At 46.8% G+C, this 23,899-nt stretch overlaps 2 protein-coding genes across 2 annotated transcripts in view; one reads left to right on the top strand and one right to left on the bottom strand.

Moving 5' to 3' along the window:
* The first annotated feature begins 118 nt into the window (after nt 1-118).
* LOC128841603 (uncharacterized) overlaps nt 119-23,899 on the top strand; it is a 30,109-nt gene continuing 6,328 nt past the window's right edge. Inside the window, exon 1 of the mRNA XM_054036803.1 lies at nt 119-513. The gene's annotated coding sequence lies outside the window, so the exon portion shown is untranslated. The remainder of the gene's footprint in view (nt 514-23,899) is intronic.
* On the bottom strand, nt 5,143-20,988 carry LOC128841600 (cytochrome P450 2J2-like). The gene is made up of 9 exons (XM_054036801.1): nt 20,662-20,988; nt 17,849-18,011; nt 16,980-17,129; nt 16,097-16,257; nt 14,344-14,520; nt 13,635-13,770; nt 12,429-12,616; nt 10,533-10,671; nt 5,143-8,172 (listed from the first exon to the last, which is right to left on the bottom strand). Exons 1-9 carry the CDS (start codon nt 20,869-20,871, stop codon nt 7,997-7,999), a joined length of 1,500 nt encoding a protein of 499 aa, XP_053892776.1. The 5' UTR covers nt 20,872-20,988; the 3' UTR covers nt 5,143-7,996.

Below are 23,899 nucleotides of genomic sequence, written 5' to 3'. Positions count from 1 at the left end.
CTTGCTGCTGACGCTGGCGGAGGACAAAGTTTACAAGCAAAATTAACACACCCTCAAACAGCTACACAAGAGCTTTCGATGCCAGAGTCCTAACCCGGAAACCCTGCTAGGGCCCCCTCTCCTGGTTCCTTCAGCTCATCAGCAAAGATTTGTCAGATTTTTCCTCTGTGTAAGGAGATTGTTGTCCCCTTACTAAAACTCAGTGGGGGTGTTCTGTTGGGCTAGCTCCCAGTACCAAACGAAAGGGGAAGGGTCGATGGGAAATCAGGTCCCTGAGACTGACAGTCCCCAGGAACAATGGGGAGAGGCCCATGCTTCTGGTCAGCCTGACTGACAGGGCGGGCAGGCTAATCAGGGATTCAGGAGGCCAGGGGGTCCCGTCCTCCGTGTGAGCTGGACTTGCCTGGGTCAGACAAGAGTGGGGCCGAGCTCAGCAGAAAGGATGGGGCTAAGCTGAGCTGGGGAGCAGAGCCAGGCCAGCCAGAGGGGCCAGAAAAGCAGCCCAAGAAGCAGGTCAGTGCTGGGAGCAGAGCCACCGAAGCAGCCCACAGAGCAGACCTGTGCTGGGAGCAGAGCTGCAGCAACCAGAGCCAGAGGAGCAGCGCAGGGAGCTGGAGGCAGAGCAGCAGCAGCAGCAGAGCTGAGGCCAAGTGGAGCTGGAGCTGAGGCTGGAGCAGTCCGGAGCTGGGTGCAATGAGAAGCTGGGGAGAGTGAGGGGGACCCTGGGCAGTGGGCCCAGTGCAGGGAGATGCCCCCAGCCAAGGGGCTCTGCAGGCCAGACTTGGAGGGGGATCGTAACCCCAACGGGGCAGAGACGACGCTGGGAAGAAGGTTTCTGCCACTTAAACCCTGAGCGTGTGGCCACTGCCAGAACAAGTGTCCGACCCGCAGCATCCCTGCAACACAGCCAGGGCCTGAGAGGGTGGCCAGGGACTTGTGAGGAACAGACTAGAGTTACCATATGTCCGGGTTTCCCTGGACATGTCCGGGTTTCGAGTCTTTAAATAGCCGTCCGGGGGGAGTTTGTAAAAAGCTAAAGATGTCCAGGATTTCCCCCCGGACGGCTATTTAAAGACCCAAAAGCGCTGACAGGTCAGCTGCGCTGGGGGAACCGTGGCAAGCCGGCGCCACTCACGTTTCCTCCCTGGGGCAGCGCGCAGCTGACAGCTCCTGGTGTGGCGGTGTCAGCCCACGGGGCCCGCCGCCCAGCGGGATACACCGGCAGGAGCCTGCAGAGCGCAGCCCTGCCCCTGCCCACAGAGAGGCAGCGAGGAGGTCTCGCTCCCCTACGTGCTGCAGCGGGGCGGGGCCTGTAGACTTGGGCAGAAAGACCCCCGCCACGCCCCTGCCCCCCAAGACCCGACCCAACTGTGGGAAGGAGCCAGAGGGACTGGGAGGGACCTGCCTCCTGGATGCTTCCTGGGAGCCGTTCCAGGTAAGCACTGCTGGGCTCACCTGGCCCCCTTGCAGGTCCCTCTGGGGGGGCTCCCCTCAGTCCCCACCCTGACCCTGTTCCGTCAGCCTCTTCCGCAGTCCCCCCTGTGCCCTCACCCTCAATCTACTGCCCTCAGCCCCCTTGACCCTGTTCCCTCTGCCTCCCCCACAGTCCCTACCCTTCCCCCTGATCATCTCACCCGACCCACTGCCCTCAGCCCCCACCCTGACCCTGTTCCCTCAGCCTCCCCCACAGTCCCTCCCCTCCCTCCCCAATCATCTCACCCTCAGCAATGCTGAGAGGTGCCAGTGTAGACCTGACCCACTGCCCTCAGCCCCCACCCTGACCCTGTTCCCTCAGCCTCCCCCGCAGTTCCCCCTGTATCTCCCACCCTGAACCCACTGCCCTCAGTCCCTGCCCCCGTTCCAACAGCCTCCCCCACAGTCCCCCTGCTCCTCCCAACCCACTGCCCTCAGCCTTGCCCTTCCCCAAATCTCTTCTTCAGCCTCCCTTGTCATCCCACCCCCATCACTCCCCCTGCTGTCCCACCCCCTCAACTTCCCCCCATTCCAGTCCTGCTCCCCTCTGTCTCATCCCCTCCAGACCCTGTCCCTCTCCCCAACTCCCCGACCCTCCCCAGCCAAGCCCCATTGACTTCCCCGCCCCGCCCCACTCTACACAGTTCTCTACCCTGTCCCATTCATGCTCCCCTTAGCCCCTACCCTACTCCCCCCATCCCAGACCTGTCCCATCCCCCTAAAACCCCTCCAGTCCCAGTCCTGTCCCCCTCAGTTTCTCCACCCTGCTTCCCCCAGTCCATCCCCACACACACACCGACTCCCTCGACCTCCCTCCCCCAATCCCACTGCCTGGACCCACCCCCGTCCCACTCAGGACATGCATGAAAAAGAAGCAATGGGCTTAAATTGTAGCAAGGGAGATTTAGGTTAGACATTAGAAAAAACTTCATAACTGTAAAGGTAGTTAAGCACTGGACAAATTACCTAGAGAGGTTATGGAATAGCAGTCATTGGAGTTTTTTAAGAAGTTAGACAAACACCTGTCAAGGATGGTCTAGTTGTTATTACTCAGTCCTGCCTCAGCGCAGGGTTTTGACTAGATGACCTGTTGATGTCCCTTCCAGTTCTACATTTCTGTGATTCACACTGAATTGCCTTATGCCACTGTCTAGTAGTAGTGGCACACAGTTCTCTGACATGCAGATTTATAAAATTGTAGTTAATATACAGGTTAGAGCATAGCAATTTTAAAGGTGTGCATGTTCAGACCAACTGAGCTGAAAATTGTGATCCTGCTAGTGAAGGCAGGGGGCTGGACTCGATGACCTTTCAAGGTCCCTTCCAGTTCTAGGAGATGGGATATCTCCATTAATTTATTTAATTTATTTAATTTATTTATTTATTATTATTTTTCTTTTAAACCACAGCACTGAATGTTGTTCTAAAATTGTTTTCCAAATATTCTTAAACTCCCAGTTTATCCCCTGCTGATGTTCATTGTGAAAAGTATCGCAGGTCTAATAATAATATTTGGCACTTTTTTAATTCACTGTCCAACATGTGTTTTGTGCCCTCCTCTGGTGGATTTTTAGAGGATAACTGTATAGTTTCCAGCTAAGGGAGTTATAGCTTGAACTCAAGTAGTAGAAGCTCATGCTTTTAAGTCTGTATGGCTCGGGTTCAATCTTTGGTGACTAGCTATGATGGAGGTTACTACACTTATAATCCCTTTAATCAGAAGTTCTGAATATGCTTTGTTGTAGGCAGAACTAGCCTATAGTTAAGCAACCGAAAATTTAGAATGGGAAGTGTTGAAATGTTGGGAAGCCTTATAATTTTGCCAATCTGGAACGAACATCCCATCTGAGGGATGGGGAGAGAGGAGAGTGAGACAGGACCAGGAAACTGGGACAAGGAATCCAGAGCGGTAGTGGGGGCAGTTGAAATCAGATGAGGAACTGGGTCGGGTTAGACAGCAATAGGATAGACATAGATTGGAGGGGACGGGGAAGAAGGGTCTTTGACTACTCAAGGCCACTCCGTTCTCCAAACATTTGATTCGCGGGAAGCAGGGGAGGTGAAGGAGCAGGGGGCGGAGTGTTCAGTGGAGGGGGTGGAGTTGGGGCGGGATTTTGGGGAAGGAGTGGAGTTGGGGTGGGGAAGGGGCGGAGTTGAGGCGGGGCCGGGTCCCCTTAGAGTGTCCTCTTTTTCAAGGACTGCAATATGGTAACCCTAGAACAGACTGAATTTCCCTCACATTCCAATTAGCTGCTTGTGACGTCCCTGTGCCACAGAGCAGGGTTGTGTATTTTTTCCTTTAACCTTTCCCATGTTTTTCTTATTTTTAAAATTGATTGCTGTTTAATAAATTGTATTTGCTTTGTACTGTATGTAATGATCAGTGGGTCAGGGAAGCATCCAGTGCGGAGAGAGCACCCCGGAGTGGGGATACCCTAGCCCCTGCCCTAAGTGATCACAACAAGGTTGGGGGTTGAGCCCCCCAGGAATCCTGGGCCCAGCCTTGTTGGGGTTACAAGGACTCTGCCACACAGTAGAGCGGAAGGGGAGCCCTCGCAGGCAGGCCTCTGGGTAATGGAAGTGGGAGTGAGGACTCAGATCCTTTCGCTAGCCCATTTCTCTTGGGTTGTGTATAAGCCAGGAAAGTTCCCCATAATAGCAGGACCATTTCCCCGTTTACATAATTGGTGTCACAAACAGGATCCTATCCACAGGGTCCACCCCATTGGTTTACTGGTTGAGTTCTGGTAGCACTGTCCAGGCCTGGTCGAGAACCCTACCATGGCTGGAATTGAAGAACTAGGGCCCAGTTTGCTGAACTTCAGCGTGGATTATCAGACCAAGCTGAGGCAGTACAACAAGCTAGAACAGAACAGAGAGAAGCCTTATCACTGGCTAAGGCAGTCATAGACCAACAGGCAGCAGAAGCTAAGAAACCCCCTACTATTTATGTCCCAAGGGAGGCAGAAGGTCACTGAGTTTGGTGGCTTCCCGACAAGACCAGGAGACATACGGTAGAGGAGTGGATCAGGTCTGTAAAGGCAGCTCTGCATGTGCTAAGAGTACCTGAAGAGGATCGTGTGGACTTCATAGAGGAACACCTCCAGGGCCAGGCCAAGGCCACAGTAAAGTTCATGGCAATGGCAGACAAGAAAGATGTGGAAAAGGTATTTGAACTCCTCCTAGAAGTGTATGGAGACAAGGTACCTCAGGCTTTAGGTGGCAGGACCCTTCTTCCCAGCATTGCCCCTGCCCAGTCAGGGTTACCCCTCCAAGTTTGGCCTGCAGGGCCTCTTGGCTGGGAGCATCTCCCTGCGTTGGGCCCACTGCCCAGGGTCCCCGTTGCTCTCCCCAGCTGCTCATCGCACCAGGCTCCGGACTGCTCCAGCTCCACCACTTTGCCTCAGCTCCAGCTCCACTCTGCCTCAGCATCGACCCTTCCCCTTTCTTTTGGTACTGGGAGCTAGCCAACCAACACACCCCCACTGAGTTTACAGTAGTCCCCTTACAGTAGTTATAATTTCTCATTTTCTCCTAGTTCTTTTTAAAAAATCAATTACAGATTCCCTCCTGCCGTATCCTCTGTCGTGAAAAATATCCAGTAAAACCAGATTTTCTACAAATCTGATAGTCAGGAACGCAAACGATCTTTTTTCAGTAGGTGATAAATGTTTTGAAAGCATCATTTTTATTGCAATTAGTGTTTTGATGGCTTACATTCGAGCCTGATGCTGTGCACTCTGAGCAATCAACTCCCATTGTCCTCCATGACGAGGTTTTTTTCTTTTTTGGCTCCAATCACCAAAGTATTGGGGCACTTTGTAATTATACATTTACTGGCCATTTCATTTAAAAATGTAGGCCCCAGGCCTGCAATCAGATCAAAGATGGGGCCACAGTGATTATGTTACATTATTATAATTGAACATACCAATTGCAGTAGTGCCAAGAGGCCAATCAGATGGGGGCCAGTTGCACTAGCTGCTATACAAACACATAGTAAATGACAGTCCCTGCCCCAAAAAGCTTTCAATAAAAGGCTGCAGTTCAGGAAACGAGCCCTCTTCAGAAACGGTCCATAAGCACGTGCTTAAAGTTAAGCATTTGCTTAAGTCCACTGAAATCAATTAAGTATGTGCTTAAAGCTAAACAAGTGTGTAACTCCTTTCCTGAAGCAGGGTCTAGAAGCCCAACCAGCAAAGGAGCTTCAGTGATTTAATTTCCAGAAATGCTGCCATGGTGCTATTGGTAATTTCCGCCGTATATTGTTGTGCGTCCATATTCTCCAATATGTGTTCTACTCTGTCCTCTGGAATACACAGCAATTTGCTGTATTTAAAAACTCTCTCACACACACACACAGAATCTAAGTTTGAAATGGTTTCATAAGAATATTTACATTTTTAAGAAGTGGACACAGGGCCAGATGAGCAAAGCGAGCACAAGCTGGCTTCAATTTGAGTGCAATGCTATGTTGCACATTCACTTTTGGAAAACTAGTACCTGTGTGCGCAATACAGAGCCTCTTCACACACAGGCTGGACAAATGGTAGGGTAGGTGTCAATTGCACCACTTCTGGCCACGCAACTGTTTCTGAGCGTGCATATACCATCTTTGGGGAAATTTGGCACATGGTGGGTGCCACCTTTAATTAAGAGCCAAACACAGGAGAGTGGATCCGTTGATTTCAAAGGGCTTATTCACGTGACTAACTATTCAACAAAATCCGTGAGAGGCTTAAAAAACTAACCCTAAATGTTTGGATTTTTTTAAAATGTTTTTTTCCTGTTATCAACAGCTTTTATTAAAAAAAGAAAAAGTTAAATCAATTCTTCTTTGCACGTTTAAGCCTTTACAGGATCAGACCATTACATTTCAAAACTTTTTCTTCTTCTTGTAATTGATTCTCTGTCTTACTTTGCCTATGAGTGATGTCAAGAAGAAAAAATTATAGTAATGTGCTGGTTCAGTGTTTGAAATAGGAAATGCAATAGACCAGATTTTGCATTATGGGCTACATTGGGCCTCAAACAAATTGTGTGCATGTATCATAGGTAAGGTTGCCATCTGGTTGGTTTTTAATCAACCTGGCTGGTATTTGTAGTGCCTTTGTGATTAAAAGCTTTAATCTGCCATTTGTGTTTTCATGTCATATTGCTCTACAATTCACACCCCTGTAGTCTGCACTGCGGTGATGTGTTAGGATAAGGTAAGACACATGATCAAAATAACCTAAAAATACACATACATGCATGTGTATGTGTACACGGTGTTTCTCTAAAACATTTTAGTAATAGTTAGCCATAGTCAGCACTAGGGAAAACTATTGTTCCTCACCAGCCTCCCATCTGGTTCAGGATTAGGCTGATGAGGTTTTAGAGCAGAATAAATGGGAAAAGCACGATGCAACTTGACTGGGGAAGAAAAATGTCCTGAACTCTAATGGCATTCCACTGACCTTGGGTTTTTAGCAGGTGGTTGGGGGGAACTGGTGAAAATGGCTGGCTTCATGAACCACCATTCACAGAAGTCTGATGCTATTTCAGAAAGTCGAACAACTTTATGAGAGAAAATAGGCACAGGCACATGCAAGCATTCCCACACACAAGCGATAGGGGGGAAAAAGAAGGAGCCAAAGGGAAATTACTTTTCAAATAACGGTGATTATATTTACGTGAACTAAGCATCTACTATTGCAAGTGCAGGATAAATGGTCTTTTCATGTAGGCACAGTAGTGGGAGCCAGGAGATACGGACACTACAGCTGGATACATAGCTTCTTAGATAGGAGATCTAGAGAAGGGAAAAGTGCTTTTTGTGTTCAGGGGGTGTTGTGTACAGTGACAGCACTGGGACTCTAGTAGGGGATTTTACGGGTTGGTGGGGTTATACTCATGTCAAGTCTTTTTGATTAAAAAAAAAAAAATCCTGCAGAAATATTTCAATCTCAGTTGAAATTTTTCATTTTTCAAAGAAATGTCACTTTTTACATTTTGTGTTGGTAGGGAAAATCCCACTTTCTCTCCTGTCTTTAGATTCTCCCTACCCCCCATTAAAAAGTGAGAGAAAAGGTCGTGTTTTTTTCACACCAGTCATATATTTTTTAAATTGTTTTGAAAAGTTTCCATTGAAAAAGTAAATATTTCATGAAAAACTGCAAATGAAACAAAATGTTCCTTCTGAAAGAATTCATGAAATATACTTACCTTTTTTCAACCAGATTGATATGGGAGTGACAATTCCTCGGCCATCCTGAGTGTGCATGCACACAGACTGGTGTGGCAGGGACATCAGGAAGAGCTGCCGTCATGGTAGGATGTATCATAACAGCCACAGCCCCTTCCAATATCAGGTTCCCAAATCATCCAATTGCTGATATTGGTCCCCTGTTGGGTTGTAATAACGGAGGCAGGCAGGGAAATTTGGAGACATAGTGAACTGCCGATGCAGCCCTATATACAAGCACAGCAAAGCGTAATTATTTTAAGAAATGGGGCAATGACAAAAATTTCCTGGCTTTTCCTAGCGAGACAGCGCACAGATCTTGTATGGCTGTGGGCTGAGAGTAATTCCCATTCTGAATTTAAGGCTTAGCTTCACGTCCTTCGGAGCTTGGAATGTGAATTTCTGAAGGAGGGCAGTGAAGAACAGGAACAGCTCTATTCTAGCCAACTGCTCGCCAAGGCAACCGCGCTTTCCTGAAAAGAAGACAGTTGTACACATCAGCCAGAGGAGTCTTGTCAGAACAGTTTGGGTCTCAGGACAAAAGAGACATTAATTTTCCATAGCAGCAATTTCAGAACAGTGAGGAAGAGGAGATGGATTTGTCATCAGTTCCTCCCTTCTGAGTCACTTTTTCATGTTTTTAGTACTAAATTTTCCTTCCCTTATGGAAGTGGATGCTAAGGTTTATATTAATTATAACAGTACTTCGGTAATTCCTTCTACTAATAGAAACAATCATGTTTGAGAGCTCTTGGATGATCAACCACATCTATGCATAGCTATTGAAAGTCTGATCTACACACATTTTTATACCAGTATAACAATGTCTTTATACTAGTGCCTAATCTCAGTATAGCTTATTCCCCTTCCCATAACTGCATCCACGCTAGAAAGGCTGTGATGTTTTAATTTATATTGGTTAAAAAAATATCACACACCTAACTGACAGAAATCTAGGAGGCATGTATACTAATATAGTTAAAGCACTACAATTTCTGTGTCTAGCTGATGTCTTACTTCCCTAACATTCTCAGCTACACGTAGCTGTATTATTTCTTGATTAAAAAGTTAAAATAAAATTACATAGGTGAGGTGTAATCAGGGGCGGCTCCAGGCACCAACACAGCAAGCGCGTGCCTGGGGCGGCAAGCTGCGGGGGACGGCCTGCCGGTCGCCGTGAGGGCGGCGGTCAGGCTGCCTTCGGCGGCATGCCTGCGAGCGGTCCACTGGTCCCGCGGATTCGGCGACAATTTGGCGGCGGGGCGCCGAAGGCACGACACCGGCGGACCTCCCGCAGGCATGCCACTGAATCGGCGTGACCAGCTGACTGCCCGCAGGTGCGCCGCTGAAAGCCGCCCGACTGCCATGCTTGGGGCGGCAAAAAACATAGAGCCGCCCCTGGGTGTAATCTTTCCCTGGCTTCTCAATGACATAACACATGGCCTGCTGAACACACGCAGGTCTAGTCAGCATTATTACTAAAGAAGGGAGCTGTGTGTCCCTGAATCTTAGACCTGGTCTACACTGGGGCAGCGGGGGGAGGGGAGGAAGGGAATCGATCTAAGTTACACAACTTCAGCTACGTCACTAACATAGCTGAAGTCGACGTACTTAGATCTACTCACTGTGGTGTCTTCAGTGCGGTGAGTCAATTGCTGCCGCTCCCCCGTCAACTCCGCCTGCACCTCTCACGCAGGTGGAGTACAGGAGTCGATGGGAGAGCACTCGCGGGTCGATTTATTGTGTCTAGACTAGACGCGATAAATGGACTTCCGCTGGATCGATCACTGCCCGCCAATCTAGTGGGTAGTATAGACATACCCTTAGTTTCTAGATAAACCGCTTTAAAAGAAAAAGGTATTACATACTTTCTTTAGCCACAAACAGCGGGTACTAATATTGCTTGTTCTTTTCATTTGCAAGAAAGCCCTGATAGACCTGTATATAAACAAGGCTTGTGCAAACCTGTGAATCCTTGATTCACACGCATTTTTGTTTCTGGAACTTAATGCTAAAGCTCTTATTGATTTAAATTGTGTGGGATCAGCCCTTATTGAGTCCAAGTGATGGAGAATCCACCACATTCTATGGTAAAATGTTCTAGAGGTTGATTGGTTTTTATGAGGTTGCTTCAGGGATCTCCCACACTTTTATCATCTTTACCATATTTATTCCCCTTGCTGACTCTCCCTACAAGTGAAAAGAAGCGGTAAAAGGTGAGGAGCGCTATTCCTTCTGTCCTCACTCCTACATTCCCAACAAGTGAGGCAGGCTACTTGCTCTTTGTGCCCACCTTGGGGCATGTCTACACTGGAGCTGGCGCACTAACACTGGAAATGTATCCGTGGTGGCATGAGCGGCTAGCCACCCAAGTATATTCTGAAGGTCTCGGAAGGGGGCGTACTCGGGATGGCTAGTCCATCCAGCTGCACGCACCACCATGGCTACGCCTCTATTATTAGCGCACTAGCTTGCTCCGAGGTAGCATGAACTTATCACCCCCACCAAGAAATTACACCTGCAGCTCCAGTGTACACATACCCATAAGGGTAGCAGAACTGAGGCCGCTCTTTCCTGTTGTTGTGTCGAGCCTTGTTCTAGGAGAGAGCACTTGCTCAAGAATCACATGCCCTCTCCCTATGAAAAAACTGCACAAGCTGGAACCCCAGCCCTGGGACACAAATTCTGGCCATTAATTTCATTTCTGAGCTTTACCATTTTCCATTGTGCCTCTTTCACTAACAAATGCTGTGGGGGGGTTTCTAAACAGAAAAAGGAGAGAGGCCAAGACTTGGTGCTATAGTGCAAATGGACAGAGTCAGACACATCTCACCTGCAGAGAAGGGCAGGAAACTTTCTCTCTTCTTGAACTGACCATCCTCCAGGAAATGCTTAGGATTAAAAGTATCAGGGGTTTCCCACTCATTCTTGTCAAACAGCACTGATGTCAAATTTGGAATCAAAACGGTGCCCTAAAGAAAGAGAAGAAGAACAGGAGTACTTGTGGCACCTTAGAGACTAACAAATTTATTAGAGCATAAGCTTTCGTGGACTACAGCCCACTTCTTCGGTATATGCATCCGAAGAAGTGGGCTGTAGTCCACGAAAGCTTATGCTCTAATAAATTTGTTAGTCTCTAAGGTGCCACAAGTACTCCTGTTCTTCTTTTTGCGGATACAGACTAACACGGCTGTTACTCTAAAGAAAGAGAAAGAAAGGAATTTAAACCTTCCCCTGATTCCATTTTTAAATTGTGACCCGCAAAGAGGAAAAAAAGAAGGGGTCATGCCTTTCATTTTAATCTTTTATGATGTACGAAGAAGGCACAAAAGGATGTTTTTTTTTTCAAAAAGGACAATTTTCCAGCCAGTTCTTTACCTTAAATTTATCTAGAATTTCAAATCTGGCTTTCCCTGGTTTTGCTAGTAGTGTCTCTGGAGGTCCCAGAGAGAGAAGAATGAGAGCCATCACAGACTTTAGATGAAGGAGCGGGGTGTTAATCTTTGAAGAAAGAAAGCTTTTCTTCCAACCGTTTTTTAAGAATTTGAGTTAAACAGGTGTTAATATCACAACAGAGAAACAAACCAAAAATGGACACCAGTCTGACTAAAAATCACTTCCCATCTCAACTAAACAGGTTCATTTCCTTCACAGGTGTGATGTTATACACCTACTAGTTCTCCTGCATCTCCTAGGAAAAACGGGGTAGGCAAGGTTGAATTTCTAATAAAAATACCAAGCAGAAAAAATAGAAACTCTCAGGCATTCTTTATACAGCATAAAGCATCAGAAAGGAGCACAACCCATCCACCCACCTTTCTTTTTTAAGGGCCAAATTTTCAGGGATGTGGTGGTTGTTGGCCTCAAATGATGTATATGTGTATAGTATATACCTCTAGGCAAATCCAGCAAGTGCTCCTGCAAACTAACACTCGTGTGCGCTAAAGTTCTTTTTTGCACTCCTAATTGCTATCTGCAGATATAATGCACTCTCCCCCTGCTACTGTGTACAGACATTTCCCGTAAATTATATTAATGAAGGGTTACTGTCAGCAGAATGGAAGGTTGCCACAGGCAATGGTGTCCTGCGGCACACTTGCTGGTAGAATGGTCCTCTGCCTGCCTGAGCTCCAGAATGAGCTCACTGGCCTTGAGCCTGGGTTTGTCCCCATCTCACTGAGGATCAGTCCATAGGCTGGAGAAGAAGAATGCGCCCATGTGTTAGGACCTGAGGAGAGCTTCCGCTGAACATACATCTGCAGACACCAAAGGCCCAGACCCTGACTCCCATTGATTTCCGATAGACTTAGGTGCCTAAATACCTTTAAGTCTCTGCGTCCAAGTGCCTGGCTGACCTTTCATGAATCAATAGCCACAGAGGTGAACTTGTGCTGGACCCACTTCTTAGTCCTTTTACTATGGTTTCATGCAATTACATCTCGTTTTATGAAGACAGACTGCAAAAGTCTGATCTAGATTTCAACTTCCTCAAAGCTTGAGAATGTGAGCATCCAAGGCTTTGGTTAAGGAATTTTAGCCCAATATAGAAATAGGGGCCACCTGTAAAATGCAGCTCTGGATCTGGGTTGATTCCCAAAATAGGTTCCGATTCAGAACTGGGTCCTCCGGGGTGCCAATGTGTTTCTATCTGGGCCTTTGGTTTGGGCTCATCTCTATTAATTTCTTAAACCAAGATAAGAAGTGAAAACTACATTTCTGTCCAGCTTACTTTTGGCACATAGAATCCGGCCAGTGTTGTGTCACTAGTTGCCATTCTGGGCACATTCAAAGGCACGATGTTGCTTATCCTTTGCACTTCATGAATAACTGCATTGGTGTATGGCATGTTGTCCCTGTCGTCCATGGCTGGCTGGCGAGACTGGCCAATCACTGCATCAATCTCTGCTTGCACTCTCTCTATGAAAAGAGCAGAGTTCACCATTGGTACAAGAATAAACAAAAGGCTTAAATTGTGCAGAGTTCAGAGTTCATTGATTTTAAGCCTATACCTAATAAAGCTCGATTCAAGCATTGGAAACAGCATCAGTGAGTAATGTAGAGATCTGAACATACAAATACATAAGAAAACTACTGCTGGTTAGCCTGAGACAAATGCAGTGGTAAGGAGGTGAAAGGAATTTTAAAGTGTAATTTAGGCATAATAGGAAGACCTCCTTTAATACCTATATGGAAGGCAAGAGGCGTTTACTGCACTTCTCAAAATCAAATGTAAAGGCATTATCAATACGTATTTTGTCCCTGTTCAAAATAGCAAATCAATTACTGGTCTGACCCAAGAGATATTGGAGCATGAAAATATTTATCCGCTGGTTTTCTCTGTGAGGTAAGACTCAAATTTTTTGGGCACAGGGTTATTCCAGCAGCTTGCAAAGAGTCCAAGGATCGCACCTATTTTGCATTAAATGAAGCAGATTATATCTGCCATTATTTTCAATATAGGTCCCCCTTGGAGTCTCTGTGTGTTAAATCTCAAGGCTGAAGAGGACACTGACCGTGGACCACCTTTTAGAAATCTATAAGCCACATTTACAGGATTAAATGATTTGCCCAATGTCACACAGAAAGTCTGAGGTAGAGCCTGGACTAGCACTTGGGTATGCTGAGTCCCAGTCCTGTTAATTAGCCCCAAGGGCAGCTTCCTCTTTAATCAAGGGTATTGCAGCTGTGGATTGCACTCCATGCCCTTACAGTAGTTGCTGGAGGTGTAACTGAGGGCAGAAAAAAGAAACAATTCCAATAAAATAAAGGGTTTCTGAATGGGGATAAATGATTACTGTGGGAAGAAAGCACCTTTGCACAGAAATTTCATAAATCAACATTCTGAGTTCTGTGAAAAGTCCCCGATGTGGCACGGGTTAAGGGTAGAAATTGAAGAGCTATTAAGAGATTAGAAATATAAACCATTACCATTTACCTTGAACGTCAGGATATAGGGCCATGTACAGCAGAGCCCAGCGGATGGTTGTAGACGTTGTCTCAGTTCCAGCAAAAAAAATATCCAGTGTGGAAAATACAAGATTTTCTTCATGGAAACTAGGGTCGGCATCGGCCTTAGAACAAAGATATACATGGGTGGGACTACAACAATATTTATTACTATTATACAAAGCCATGGAAACATCATTCCAGGCTCAATTCTGCAAGGTGCTGGGTGCCCGGAATTTCCATTGCCTTCGGTGAGAGTTGAGAGCACCAGGACAACACCATTTGAGAGAAAGACTGTGCTTTTAGCATCATTCTTGAGAGTGAAAAGTTGGAGCTGATTTTAGGTCTGAGCAGAGGGCCTGATGAAGTCAATGAAAGACTCCCATGCACTTCAACTGGCTTTGGGTCTGGCTCCTAAAGCACAGGTAACCTTACATTTTTAGGGCCCAATTCAACAAAGCACTCAAGCATCCGAGTAGTCCCACTGACTTCAGCGAACCTGGTCTCGCTGATTAAAGGAAAACCTGTGCTTAAAGGCTTTGCTGAATCAGTTCCATCCTACCTGGGGTTTCTGACTGTTAACTAATGGAGGGTCAGATGCTCAGACAACTCAACTGGTGAGCCCTGTTACTGTCATTCTACTTCTAATTTTTAAAACACAGAAGTGGTTTGTTCCTGTTTGTTCTTTGCTCTCTTACCTTTGCTATTTCCTTCAGATAACAGTCAATGAAGTCTCTGGGTTCAGATGGATTCCAGTCCTCTTTGTGCTTTGCAATCATTTCCCCCACAAAACACTTCATATTTTCCCAGTTTTTAAAAATGGTGTGATGGGGTCCAGGTATCCACTTCATTATGGTCGGGAAGGTGTTATACAGCTTTTGACATACAAACAGAACACAATACGTTTTAGCCTAGTTTTAGAAAAAGGCATCTGACGGTTTAATACATCCACATGCATTCAGCTGAAGACACCGCGTTTATTAAACCACATTAATCTCAACTAAGATCAGGACCCAGGTGTGGTAGGCACTTTACATATACATAACAGTCAGCCCTGACCTGAGGAGCCTAGAATTCTAAGAGACAGAACAGGCAGAGGGTGAGAGAAAGGAAATCTCTCCATTTTACAGAGTGAGAACTGAGGCAGAGAGAGATTAAGTGACTTGGCCAAGACCGCACAGGCATCTGTTACAGAGCCAGAAAGTGAAGCTAGGTGTCCTGAGTCTCAGTGCAGCGTTTTAACCACAAGCCCATTCTTTCTCATTAAGATACGGACTGTCTTCTCTCAGCCCGCTGCTGTGCCTGCTGGGCTGGCCACCAGCTACTGATCCTATTGCTTTGGTGCCCCCTACAGGACAATGTGCTGTATTGCCTGAGGCAGTGTGTTAGTAGCCACTTCAGACGGCTGAATGGCCACCCTGGGAACGATTCGCTGATTTACAAGTGAGGAAGGATATAAAGGTCACAACGCCAGAATCTGGCCTCACATTCCGACACATGATGTTGATAATACTGATGTTACCGCAGTTTTTGTCGGAGATTAGACTTTGGTATTGGAGGGTTTGTAAAACACATGGAAGACTGCCTGGGCCCAGCCCCATGAGCAGATAGACCCAGGCACTGTGTTTTGCCTCTCAACATGACCGCTGCTGCAGTAGCAGGATTATGTCTCATCTCACCCACCCCGCTGTGCTGAACTGGGAGGTAACAAGAGGAGAAAGGTCCAACAAGCTTTGGGTAACAATGTTGTGTCCCTGGAAACCATGATTGCCCCTGTTTTCAGGGCCTGTGTCAGTGAGCCATCACCATTACGAAACACAGTGATTTGTCCCTGCAAATGGGGCCACCTGAAGACGCTGCCAGCTGGACAAGTCCTTGACCTTGATGGGAGGTTGGCCTTGCCTCCGGGGGTCACCTCCCACCAGGCCTGTTGCGTAATGACACCCTGCCATCCTCACTGCTGCAAGAGTATCCAGAGGATCTACCCCTGCCACACAGATCCTTGAGCCAACCCTCCCCTGAGCACAGAGTCCAATGCACAGTGTGTTAGCAAGGAAGCGAGTTGCTTGGGAGCAGTGAGGATTTGGCACCTTTTCTTCTTCCCCTCTCCTACGCACACCTCCCTGATGCCCACTGAAACAGCCCACTGGGTTGTCAGCCCCATTAGAGATCACGTTAAGTGCCTGTGGGGTGGCGGCACTGGTCTAGAGAAGTCAGGTTTGAGGATCTAGCACGATACCTTCAGGGGGGCCAGGTGAAAGAGACTAGCCGGAGGGGGAACTGAGGTGTAAAGAGATTTATTGGGGAAAATGAGAGCATGGGTGCCGCAATCAGGTTACGGTAGAAGTGAATCTGGGACAACACTGTCACACTCAGCCCTGCTTCCAGTGAAACTGCTGGGGGTTTCCCATAGTTTTCATATGTTTAAAATCAAAATCAGACAAGCTGTACCTGGTTCCAAATAGTTCCCTGGAGGTACAAAGTCTCATCAAACAACCGCAGTAACTTCTGGAAGTGACTATCATGATATTCAAACCGGTCCCCAAAAGTGACGGAACAGATTATGTTGGAAACAGCATTATTAATTTTAAAGTGAGGGTCAAAAGGTTGCCCTAAAGAGAAAATGGGAGAAATCCGTGTTCTGGTTTCTTAGAAAAGGGGAAGGAAGTTGTTGACAGACATAAACTATGTGGTATGTATGAAATCCATTAATAAAACCTGAACATATGCATATATCACACACTCCCGCACACTCATACATATCCCTTGAGCAACATTTGCTGCATTGTCACCTATCTGAATATTGAAAAACTGTTAAACACGTAGACGGGATGAGCTGCATTTTGATGCATGCAGCATATCAAATCTACCAGTTCAAGTCAGTTTTTGCTATGTAAAGAGACATTTGTATGTTTTCACACAGGTCTCTAGCTTTGTTATAGTGTAGGGAGGTTTTACTTATATGTAATTATGAACTACTTTCTCTCCATGGCCATTAGTCTTGGAATGAACACTTTTGTGGGACTGTTTTGTAAATTTGTGTGGCTACATGGAGGCTGACAACTCAGCATTTATTGCCATTACTGACCTATATAAAAACATGAATCTCAAACACCACCAAACTTTTGGATCCGTATCCAGATCTGGACCATGGCACCAAGGGTCATATATGTCTAATGGGCTAAGCCAAATCCCTCATCTGAACTAAGCGTTAGGAAAGATCTGGATTCAAACATCATGTTTCAGGTACATCTCTGTTATTTCACGTTCATTTCCAAAGAAGAGCTACAATTTTTGATAGAATAATTAAAGTGTTATTCTCTCTAGTTCTCACCTTTTTCTTCCTCAATTGCATCTGTGAGGTATCTGCTCTCCTCCTGTATTCGTTCTTCTAAGCTCCTCTTCCCCACGCCAAAGTTTCTTAGAGTTGATAAAGCAAATCTTCTTTGTTGTTTCCAGACATGCCCATTAGAGGAGAGTAATCCTGGGGTGAAAAATAACACCTGGTATATTGTAATGTTCATTAGAAGATTAGAAAACTTTAACATTCCTTTCCTTCTTCAAGTTTAAGTGAGGCCTTGCTATCTTTCCACAGGATATTTTCTTCTGTTCTGTTTGTCATGCTCATCACTATTATATCAGAGTGCCTGGGCTCTAGCAATGGTGGGGTCATGTCCAACATGCAGAAGGTACACTTTTACAGAAGGTGTATAGAGCTGAGATTGAAGGAAGTAGGCCGCACTACCGACCAGAAATGAGGTTGGAAGATGCAATTTTGAGGGATTTCAGAAGCATAAATCCTCCCATTCTGATTCTTGCTGAAGGGAAACTTGCAAGGGACCACCCAGGATGGAAGTCCATTCTACATGCCATCACAGCTACATGGTAGCCATGTGAATCTGCTGCTGCTGTCACCAGGGATATGGCAGTTGGGATGTGAACATGAGAAGTCAATGAGACATGAGCACATGTGTAAGTATTTGCAGAATTGAGGCAGTTACTAAGGCCCAGATCCTCAAAGGTATTCAGGTGCCAAACTCCCATTGATTTTACTAGAAGTTACTACCCCAGAGCACACGTCAATGAGACTGTTCACGTGCATAAAGTGAAGCCCATTTGTAAGTGTTGGCAGGATTGGTGCCTTTATTATTAAAAATGTTACACCCGAAATACTTGAAGAAAAAGATAAGAAAAGAAACTCACCAAATGTACCAAAGATTTCGTAGATAAGAGGAATTTGTGGGCGATCAAGAAAGTATTCACCCTGATGGACAAGCACTTCCTTCACCAGCTGGAATCCATTTACAATCACAAATGTCAGGTTACCAAACTGCAAGCTGAAAATGTTGCCATATTTTCCAGCAAGCTGGAAAAAAAAAAGAGCATTTGGTTTAGTTCATATTTAATTTCTAACCATTAGAGGAGTGAAGTTCTGGAACAGCCTTTCAAGGGGAGTAGTGGGGCAAAAGACATGTCTGGCTTCAAGACTAAGCTTGATAAGTTATGGAGGGGATGCTATGATGGGATAGGCTAATTTTGACAATTAATTGATCTTTGATTATTAGCAGGAAAATATGCCCAATGATCTGTGATGGAATGTTAGATGGGGTGGGATCTGAATTACTACAGAGAATTCTTTCCTGGGTGCTGGCTGATGAGTCTTGCCCACATGCTCAGGGTTTAATTGATCACCATATTTGGGGTCGGGAAGGAATTTTCCTCCAGGGCAGATTGGCAGAGGCCCTGGAGGTTTTTCATCTTCCTCTGCAGCGTGGGGCATGGGTCACGTGCTGGAGGATTCTCTGCACCTTGAGGTAACTCAGGCATAGGTTAGGAGTTTGTTACAGGAGTGGGTGGGTGAGATTCTGTGGCCTGAGTTGTGCAGGAGATCAGACTAGATGATCATAATAGTCCCTTCTGACCTTAAAGTCTATGAGTCTATGAGTTTGATAACCAGAACTAGAGCCCATGTAATTACTACTTAATTAATAATAATAATAATTGTAAAAAAAAGTATTTGTATAACAAGAGCATTCAAGGGCCTGGCTGTTCAAGCACTGATTAAAAAGAATGAGCTCACAAGTGGATATAACACAAGTGGAACGGCCTTCCGAGGGAAACGGTGGGGGCGACGGACCTGTCTGGTTTTAAGATTAAGTTAAATAAGTTTATGGAGGGAATGGTTTAATGGTCAAACATAGTAGCCAAAGAATACCAAGCAATGGTAGGTAAATAATATAATGGCTAACAGGGGTCAGGCTGGAGACTCTTGCCTAAATGCTCGGGGTCTTACTGATCGCCATATTTGGGGTCGGGAAGGAATTTTTCTCCAGGGTAGATTGGCTGAGCCGTGGAGGTTTTTCTCCTTCCTCCGCAGCATGGGGCAGGGATCACTAGCAGGAGGGTCTCTGCCAATTGAAGTCACTAAACCCCAGGATTGGGGACTTCAACAGCAGAGTCCAGGGAAGGGGTAGGGACGATTTTGTGGCCTGCAGCATGCAGGGGGTCAGACCAGATGATCATAATTGGTCCCTTCTGACCTTAAAGTCTATGAGTCTATAACAGGTGGATGAAGCATGTAAATGGAGAGGAAAATGAGGTAACAGTAAAACAAGCTTATCTAAGGATAACAAATGCCCTGTGCCTTTTTCTAAGGGATGTCAAAGTAAAAGAGACCTACAGGTAAATAATAATTATTGAAAATCAGCCCACTCTAAGCTGATAGGAGCAGACACCTTCCTGGCTGGTAGCAATACTGACTGCAGATATGTTGCCCTTCAACGATCGTTCCTATAGTGAAGAAATCAACATTCTGGTTTAAACAAAACACACTCCAGTTCTGTCAGAAGCACCCCTCCTTTCCGGCCTACACCCACCGCACAATAAACTACGTAGCTCCCTGGGGCACTCAGGGTGTGTGACTGAAAGCTGCGGAGAACAAATTACTGGCTTCCACAGAGGCCTGTGTGAAAGGAACCTATTCTAGCCCTTGCAAGGGGACGGCCCTCACAAGTTACCTTCCAAACTCCCTTGGGCTTCAGAAGTCACTTTCTAACCCTTATGAGCAACCACTTAATCACATCCTCCCGCCTAGGGCAGGGTGCTTCCAACCCTTGCCCAACTCCCCATAACTTCTGACTCTTGCCCAACTCCCCATACTCCTTACAAGTTTTTACCAAGCCTGCATTCTTCGCAAACCCGTTTAAAAGCCTGTAATTAAATTCCCTCAAGCCCTTTTGAGTCACTGAAACTTCCTTGTAACTCTTGCAAGCCCCCACCCAACCTACTTCCTTGTGAGCTCTTTCCAATCCTGAGGAGCACCAACCTCAAACCCTACACAGCCCCTTCCACGTCTCAGTCCTTCTATACTTGGTAACTTTTTATGAGCCTCTTCTTACCTGGTAAGTCCTTCTGGGCCTGCTCCTGCACTGCCCAAGCCCCTGCACACATTGCAAGCCCCCTGTCACACTCACAACTCCCCACTCGCTACCTTCAAACCATGGTACATTGTGCACTGCATCAGACACTGCCATCCACATGTAATCAGGCCTCAATTCGCTGATACGTCAAATCTAATTTAAACTGTACCCCAGCACAAAGCAGACATAAACCTGGAGGATCCTACCTCCTGAGGATTTCCATTGGAAAGGAATCCACGGATGGGACCCCCACATCCTGGTCACTGGCTGAGGGAAAAGGGGTTTGACCAGAGGTTTTCCTGTGCTCTGGTGATCCCGGGCAGCAGGCTTCTGGAATGGTCCACTGGGACTGTTAGTAGCTGGTACAACTCAGAGCAGTGTAGAGATGGCTGTAATTTATGCCAGGGGCCAGAGCAGCACCAGGACAAACCCACGTTCATGGCAGTGCAGAGGTGGTGCCATCATGAGCTGTGCTATACATTCTTCAGGTGCAGCTGAGGGTCTCACCCAGCGTCTCTCTCACACACCACTCCCTGGTGAAAAAAGCTCATGCAAACAGAACTCCTATTCTTGCACTTGCTTCTCTTCCCCACTTACCTTCTCTATAGTCCTATGGCTCTGTTTGAAATCCAGATGAAGTATGTGGCCCAGGAACGGCAGGGGCAAAGGTCCTGGAGGGAAATTCTTCGGCCGTCTCCTTTTCATGCAATCAGCAATCAGCAGGAACAGGCCTAAGAACATGACCAGTGTCTGAAAGGGCATGTTCTGCCAGAGCCACATTAACCCAGGGACAGCCTGCAGCGGCATCTTCCTTGGCCAGGTGCACCCCTACAGCTGTAAGAGGGAGGAGTGACTGGGGTAGAGGGAAACCTGATAGCAGCAGGCACAGTCCTGCCCATCCACTTTTGCTGACGCTGGCGGAGGGCAAAGTTTACAAGCAAAATTAACACACCCTCAAACAGCTACACAAGAGCTTTCCATGCCAGAGTCCTAACCTGGAAACCCTGCTAGGGCCCCCTCTCCTGGTTCCTTCAGCTCATCGGCAAAGATTTGTCAGATTTTTCCTTCTTAGTTATAATTTCTCATTTTCTCCTGGTTCTTTTAAAAAAATAAATTACAGATTCCCTCCTCCCGCATCCTCTGTCATGAAAAATATCCAGTAAAACCAGATTTTCTACAAATCTGGTAGTCAGGAATGCAAAAGATCTTTTTACTATAGGTGTTGTGGGGGAATAGGCCTGGCTGGCCTCCCTTGCACCAATCAGAACATCGGTGAAGACTCGTCATATAGGCCTGCCCTGCAGGCCACAAGCCTGAACTAGGCTAAGTGACACAGCCTCCTGCCAAACTCGGTCAAGGGTCATGACCAGAGTAGGGGAGGGGGGCCAAGGAGGGAAAGAATAAAAAGCCACAGCAGCAGCACTAATGAAATATGTTCATGGCTGATAAAATATAATAACCGCTTGTGTGAAGCAATAGGTAATTTTAGCTAAATGCAAACTGACTAAATGCAGCTTCTCCTTTGGGTGATCTGTGACCCTCCCGCCCCCCATGATTCCAGCTAACTGCCAAACTAGCCAATCATATATCTTCTTTGGGCATCCTGTGATAAACCCCTACGCCCTTAACCGTAAAACCCCAGAAAAACAATATGTACCCTGACTAGAAAAACACTCCCACTGGTGCCAAGTACCACCCATGGTGGAAACCACCAAGAAACCCCTCACCCAATAGGCACCCAATTCTCGTAAATAATGACGGAGTTACCTGGCAAAAGGGACAGACCCCTACTCTTATTTTCGCATAAATGATGTATTTGTACTATGCTTGCGGTTTGATGGAATAAAGCAGCCTGCGAGCTGCTGCTAGGTGTAGCAGTTTTCGGACTGTTACCCCAACGCGTTGGTGTGTATTGCAATAAACTGGCCTCAGGTTTGAGTCTGTGAAGTAAATCAATGCGTGGGTGATTTTTTCCACGACAATTTGGGGGCTCGCCCGGAATCACTCGACGTCCCACCGGACCGGAGGACCGTGGACCGCTCCCACACCGATCCCAGGCGCCAGGTAAGACACCCTTGTCTCTATTTGGGCTTCGGTGGGGAGCTGCCCATAGGCTCTGGGTTCAGGTAAGGGTACGCTGTGATCTAAACCTTTTGAGGCTAGACTCATTTGCCTGACGCCTGTTCGTTTTGTGTGTGTCCGTTCTGTAACTTGTCTGTGTTGGGTTTTGTTTGTTTTGTGTTAGTTAGCTGCTTCGTGTGGCTCGGCCTTCGGGGATTGGTCCCCACAGAGGACGATTGACCGGCTGCTAGGAGACCCCGGGAAAGTGGACCCTACCGTGGGTGGGACGGAATCCAAGATATCCCTGGACTCTACCGTGGGTGGGGCAGAATCCAGGGAATCCCAGAGAGGCCGAGGGGATTGGCAGGGCTCCCACCAGTAATAGGTTAACTGGTGGACTGGTGAGAACTGCCGTCAGGGCTCCCACCAGTTATAGACTGGTGGACTGGTGAGAACTGTCATAATAGAGATCCCTCCCGAATTAGGTGTGCTGTGTGATTGTGGGCCGTAAGGTGATCCCACCTGTTTCCCTTGAAGTGCTGAGGAGCCCCTCCTTGCTCGGAGAGCAGGGAGGCCCCGGGAAACCGCCCATGTACTCCTAGGCAGTAGAGTAACCCATCCCGTTCTCTTGAAGGTGTGCCAATGCTCTCTGCCCAAGGAGGGGTGTGCGGGGACCGAGCCTTTCCTGACCCTTCTGTGTGGTTGACCTATGACCAAAACCTTACCCCAGATCTTCCTTTTGAAGCTCGCAGATCTTCCTTTTGGGGCCGTGGACTCCCTCCCCTTGCTCGGAGAGAGGGGAAGTCTCTGGAAATCGCCCGCCGTACCGGAGGCAATAGGGTATCCTATCTCGTTCCTTTAAAAGACAGGCTGGTGCTCTTTGCCGGAAGGGGGTGTGTGCGAGGACCTCCCTTATAAATCCTCCGCACTGGTGTGAAAGTTGAGGAGTTGGCCTCACCTGGATAAGGAGGCTTGGGCAGTTGGTCTCGCCTGGAAAAAAGACCAAGGCTTACCGCAGTGTTCTAGTGGCTAGGATTTAGAGAAATATTGCTTTTAATAGCCAGGAAGTGATTTTTTTATAGCAGTTGCTTTATTAAATAATTAATCCTCCCCTACGAGGAGGGGGGGTTGCATCGTCTAAATTTAATTCACTATATGTATATAGAATTAAGGTGAATCGAGCCCTTCATGTTGTCCCGGTCGGGGTGCTGCATCTAGTACTGACAGAAACACTACGAGTCTGTTGGGCTTGGTGTGGGGCCTGGGTGGGGGGAAGGGAACACCATCCCTGGTTTGGGGGTGGCTGGTTTTATTTCGATAACTGCTCACCTGCATGTTGAATAGCCGTTTGCCTGGATTACATTTGTGGCTCGGTAGCTGGTCTAGGCGAGGGGTTGTTTGACTGCTCACCTGCACCTGTTAAAGGGGGGTTAGCCAAAAAGCCCACCCTCCTTGCTGAATTGGTAGTAAAACAATGCCTGTGCCCATGGGGGGAAAAAAAAGTGAACCAGCAAGAAAAAAGGATCGGGCCCAGACAAGCAGGCAACCGCAGTTTAAGGAAGTTAAAAGAAAGAAAGTAAAAGAGTTAACTCTGTAGTTACTGGAAAAAATTAAGCAGTAACACTACATAAATGTTAAAAGAAGGTATTATAAGAGAAAAAAATTCTTGGTTTCTTTGCAGCCATTCCTTTGGGAGTGTCTGTAAGGAATCCAGGCAAAGGGATTATTTAAGTGAAATCATTTAACTATAAACAAGTTATTCAAATTTGCTAAA

This window comes from Malaclemys terrapin, chromosome 8 (assembly GCF_027887155.1).
Source record: "Malaclemys terrapin pileata isolate rMalTer1 chromosome 8, rMalTer1.hap1, whole genome shotgun sequence".
NCBI classification, from domain to species: Eukaryota; Metazoa; Chordata; order Testudines; family Emydidae; genus Malaclemys; species Malaclemys terrapin.
This window is presented reverse-complemented; position numbering and strand designations above follow the sequence as displayed.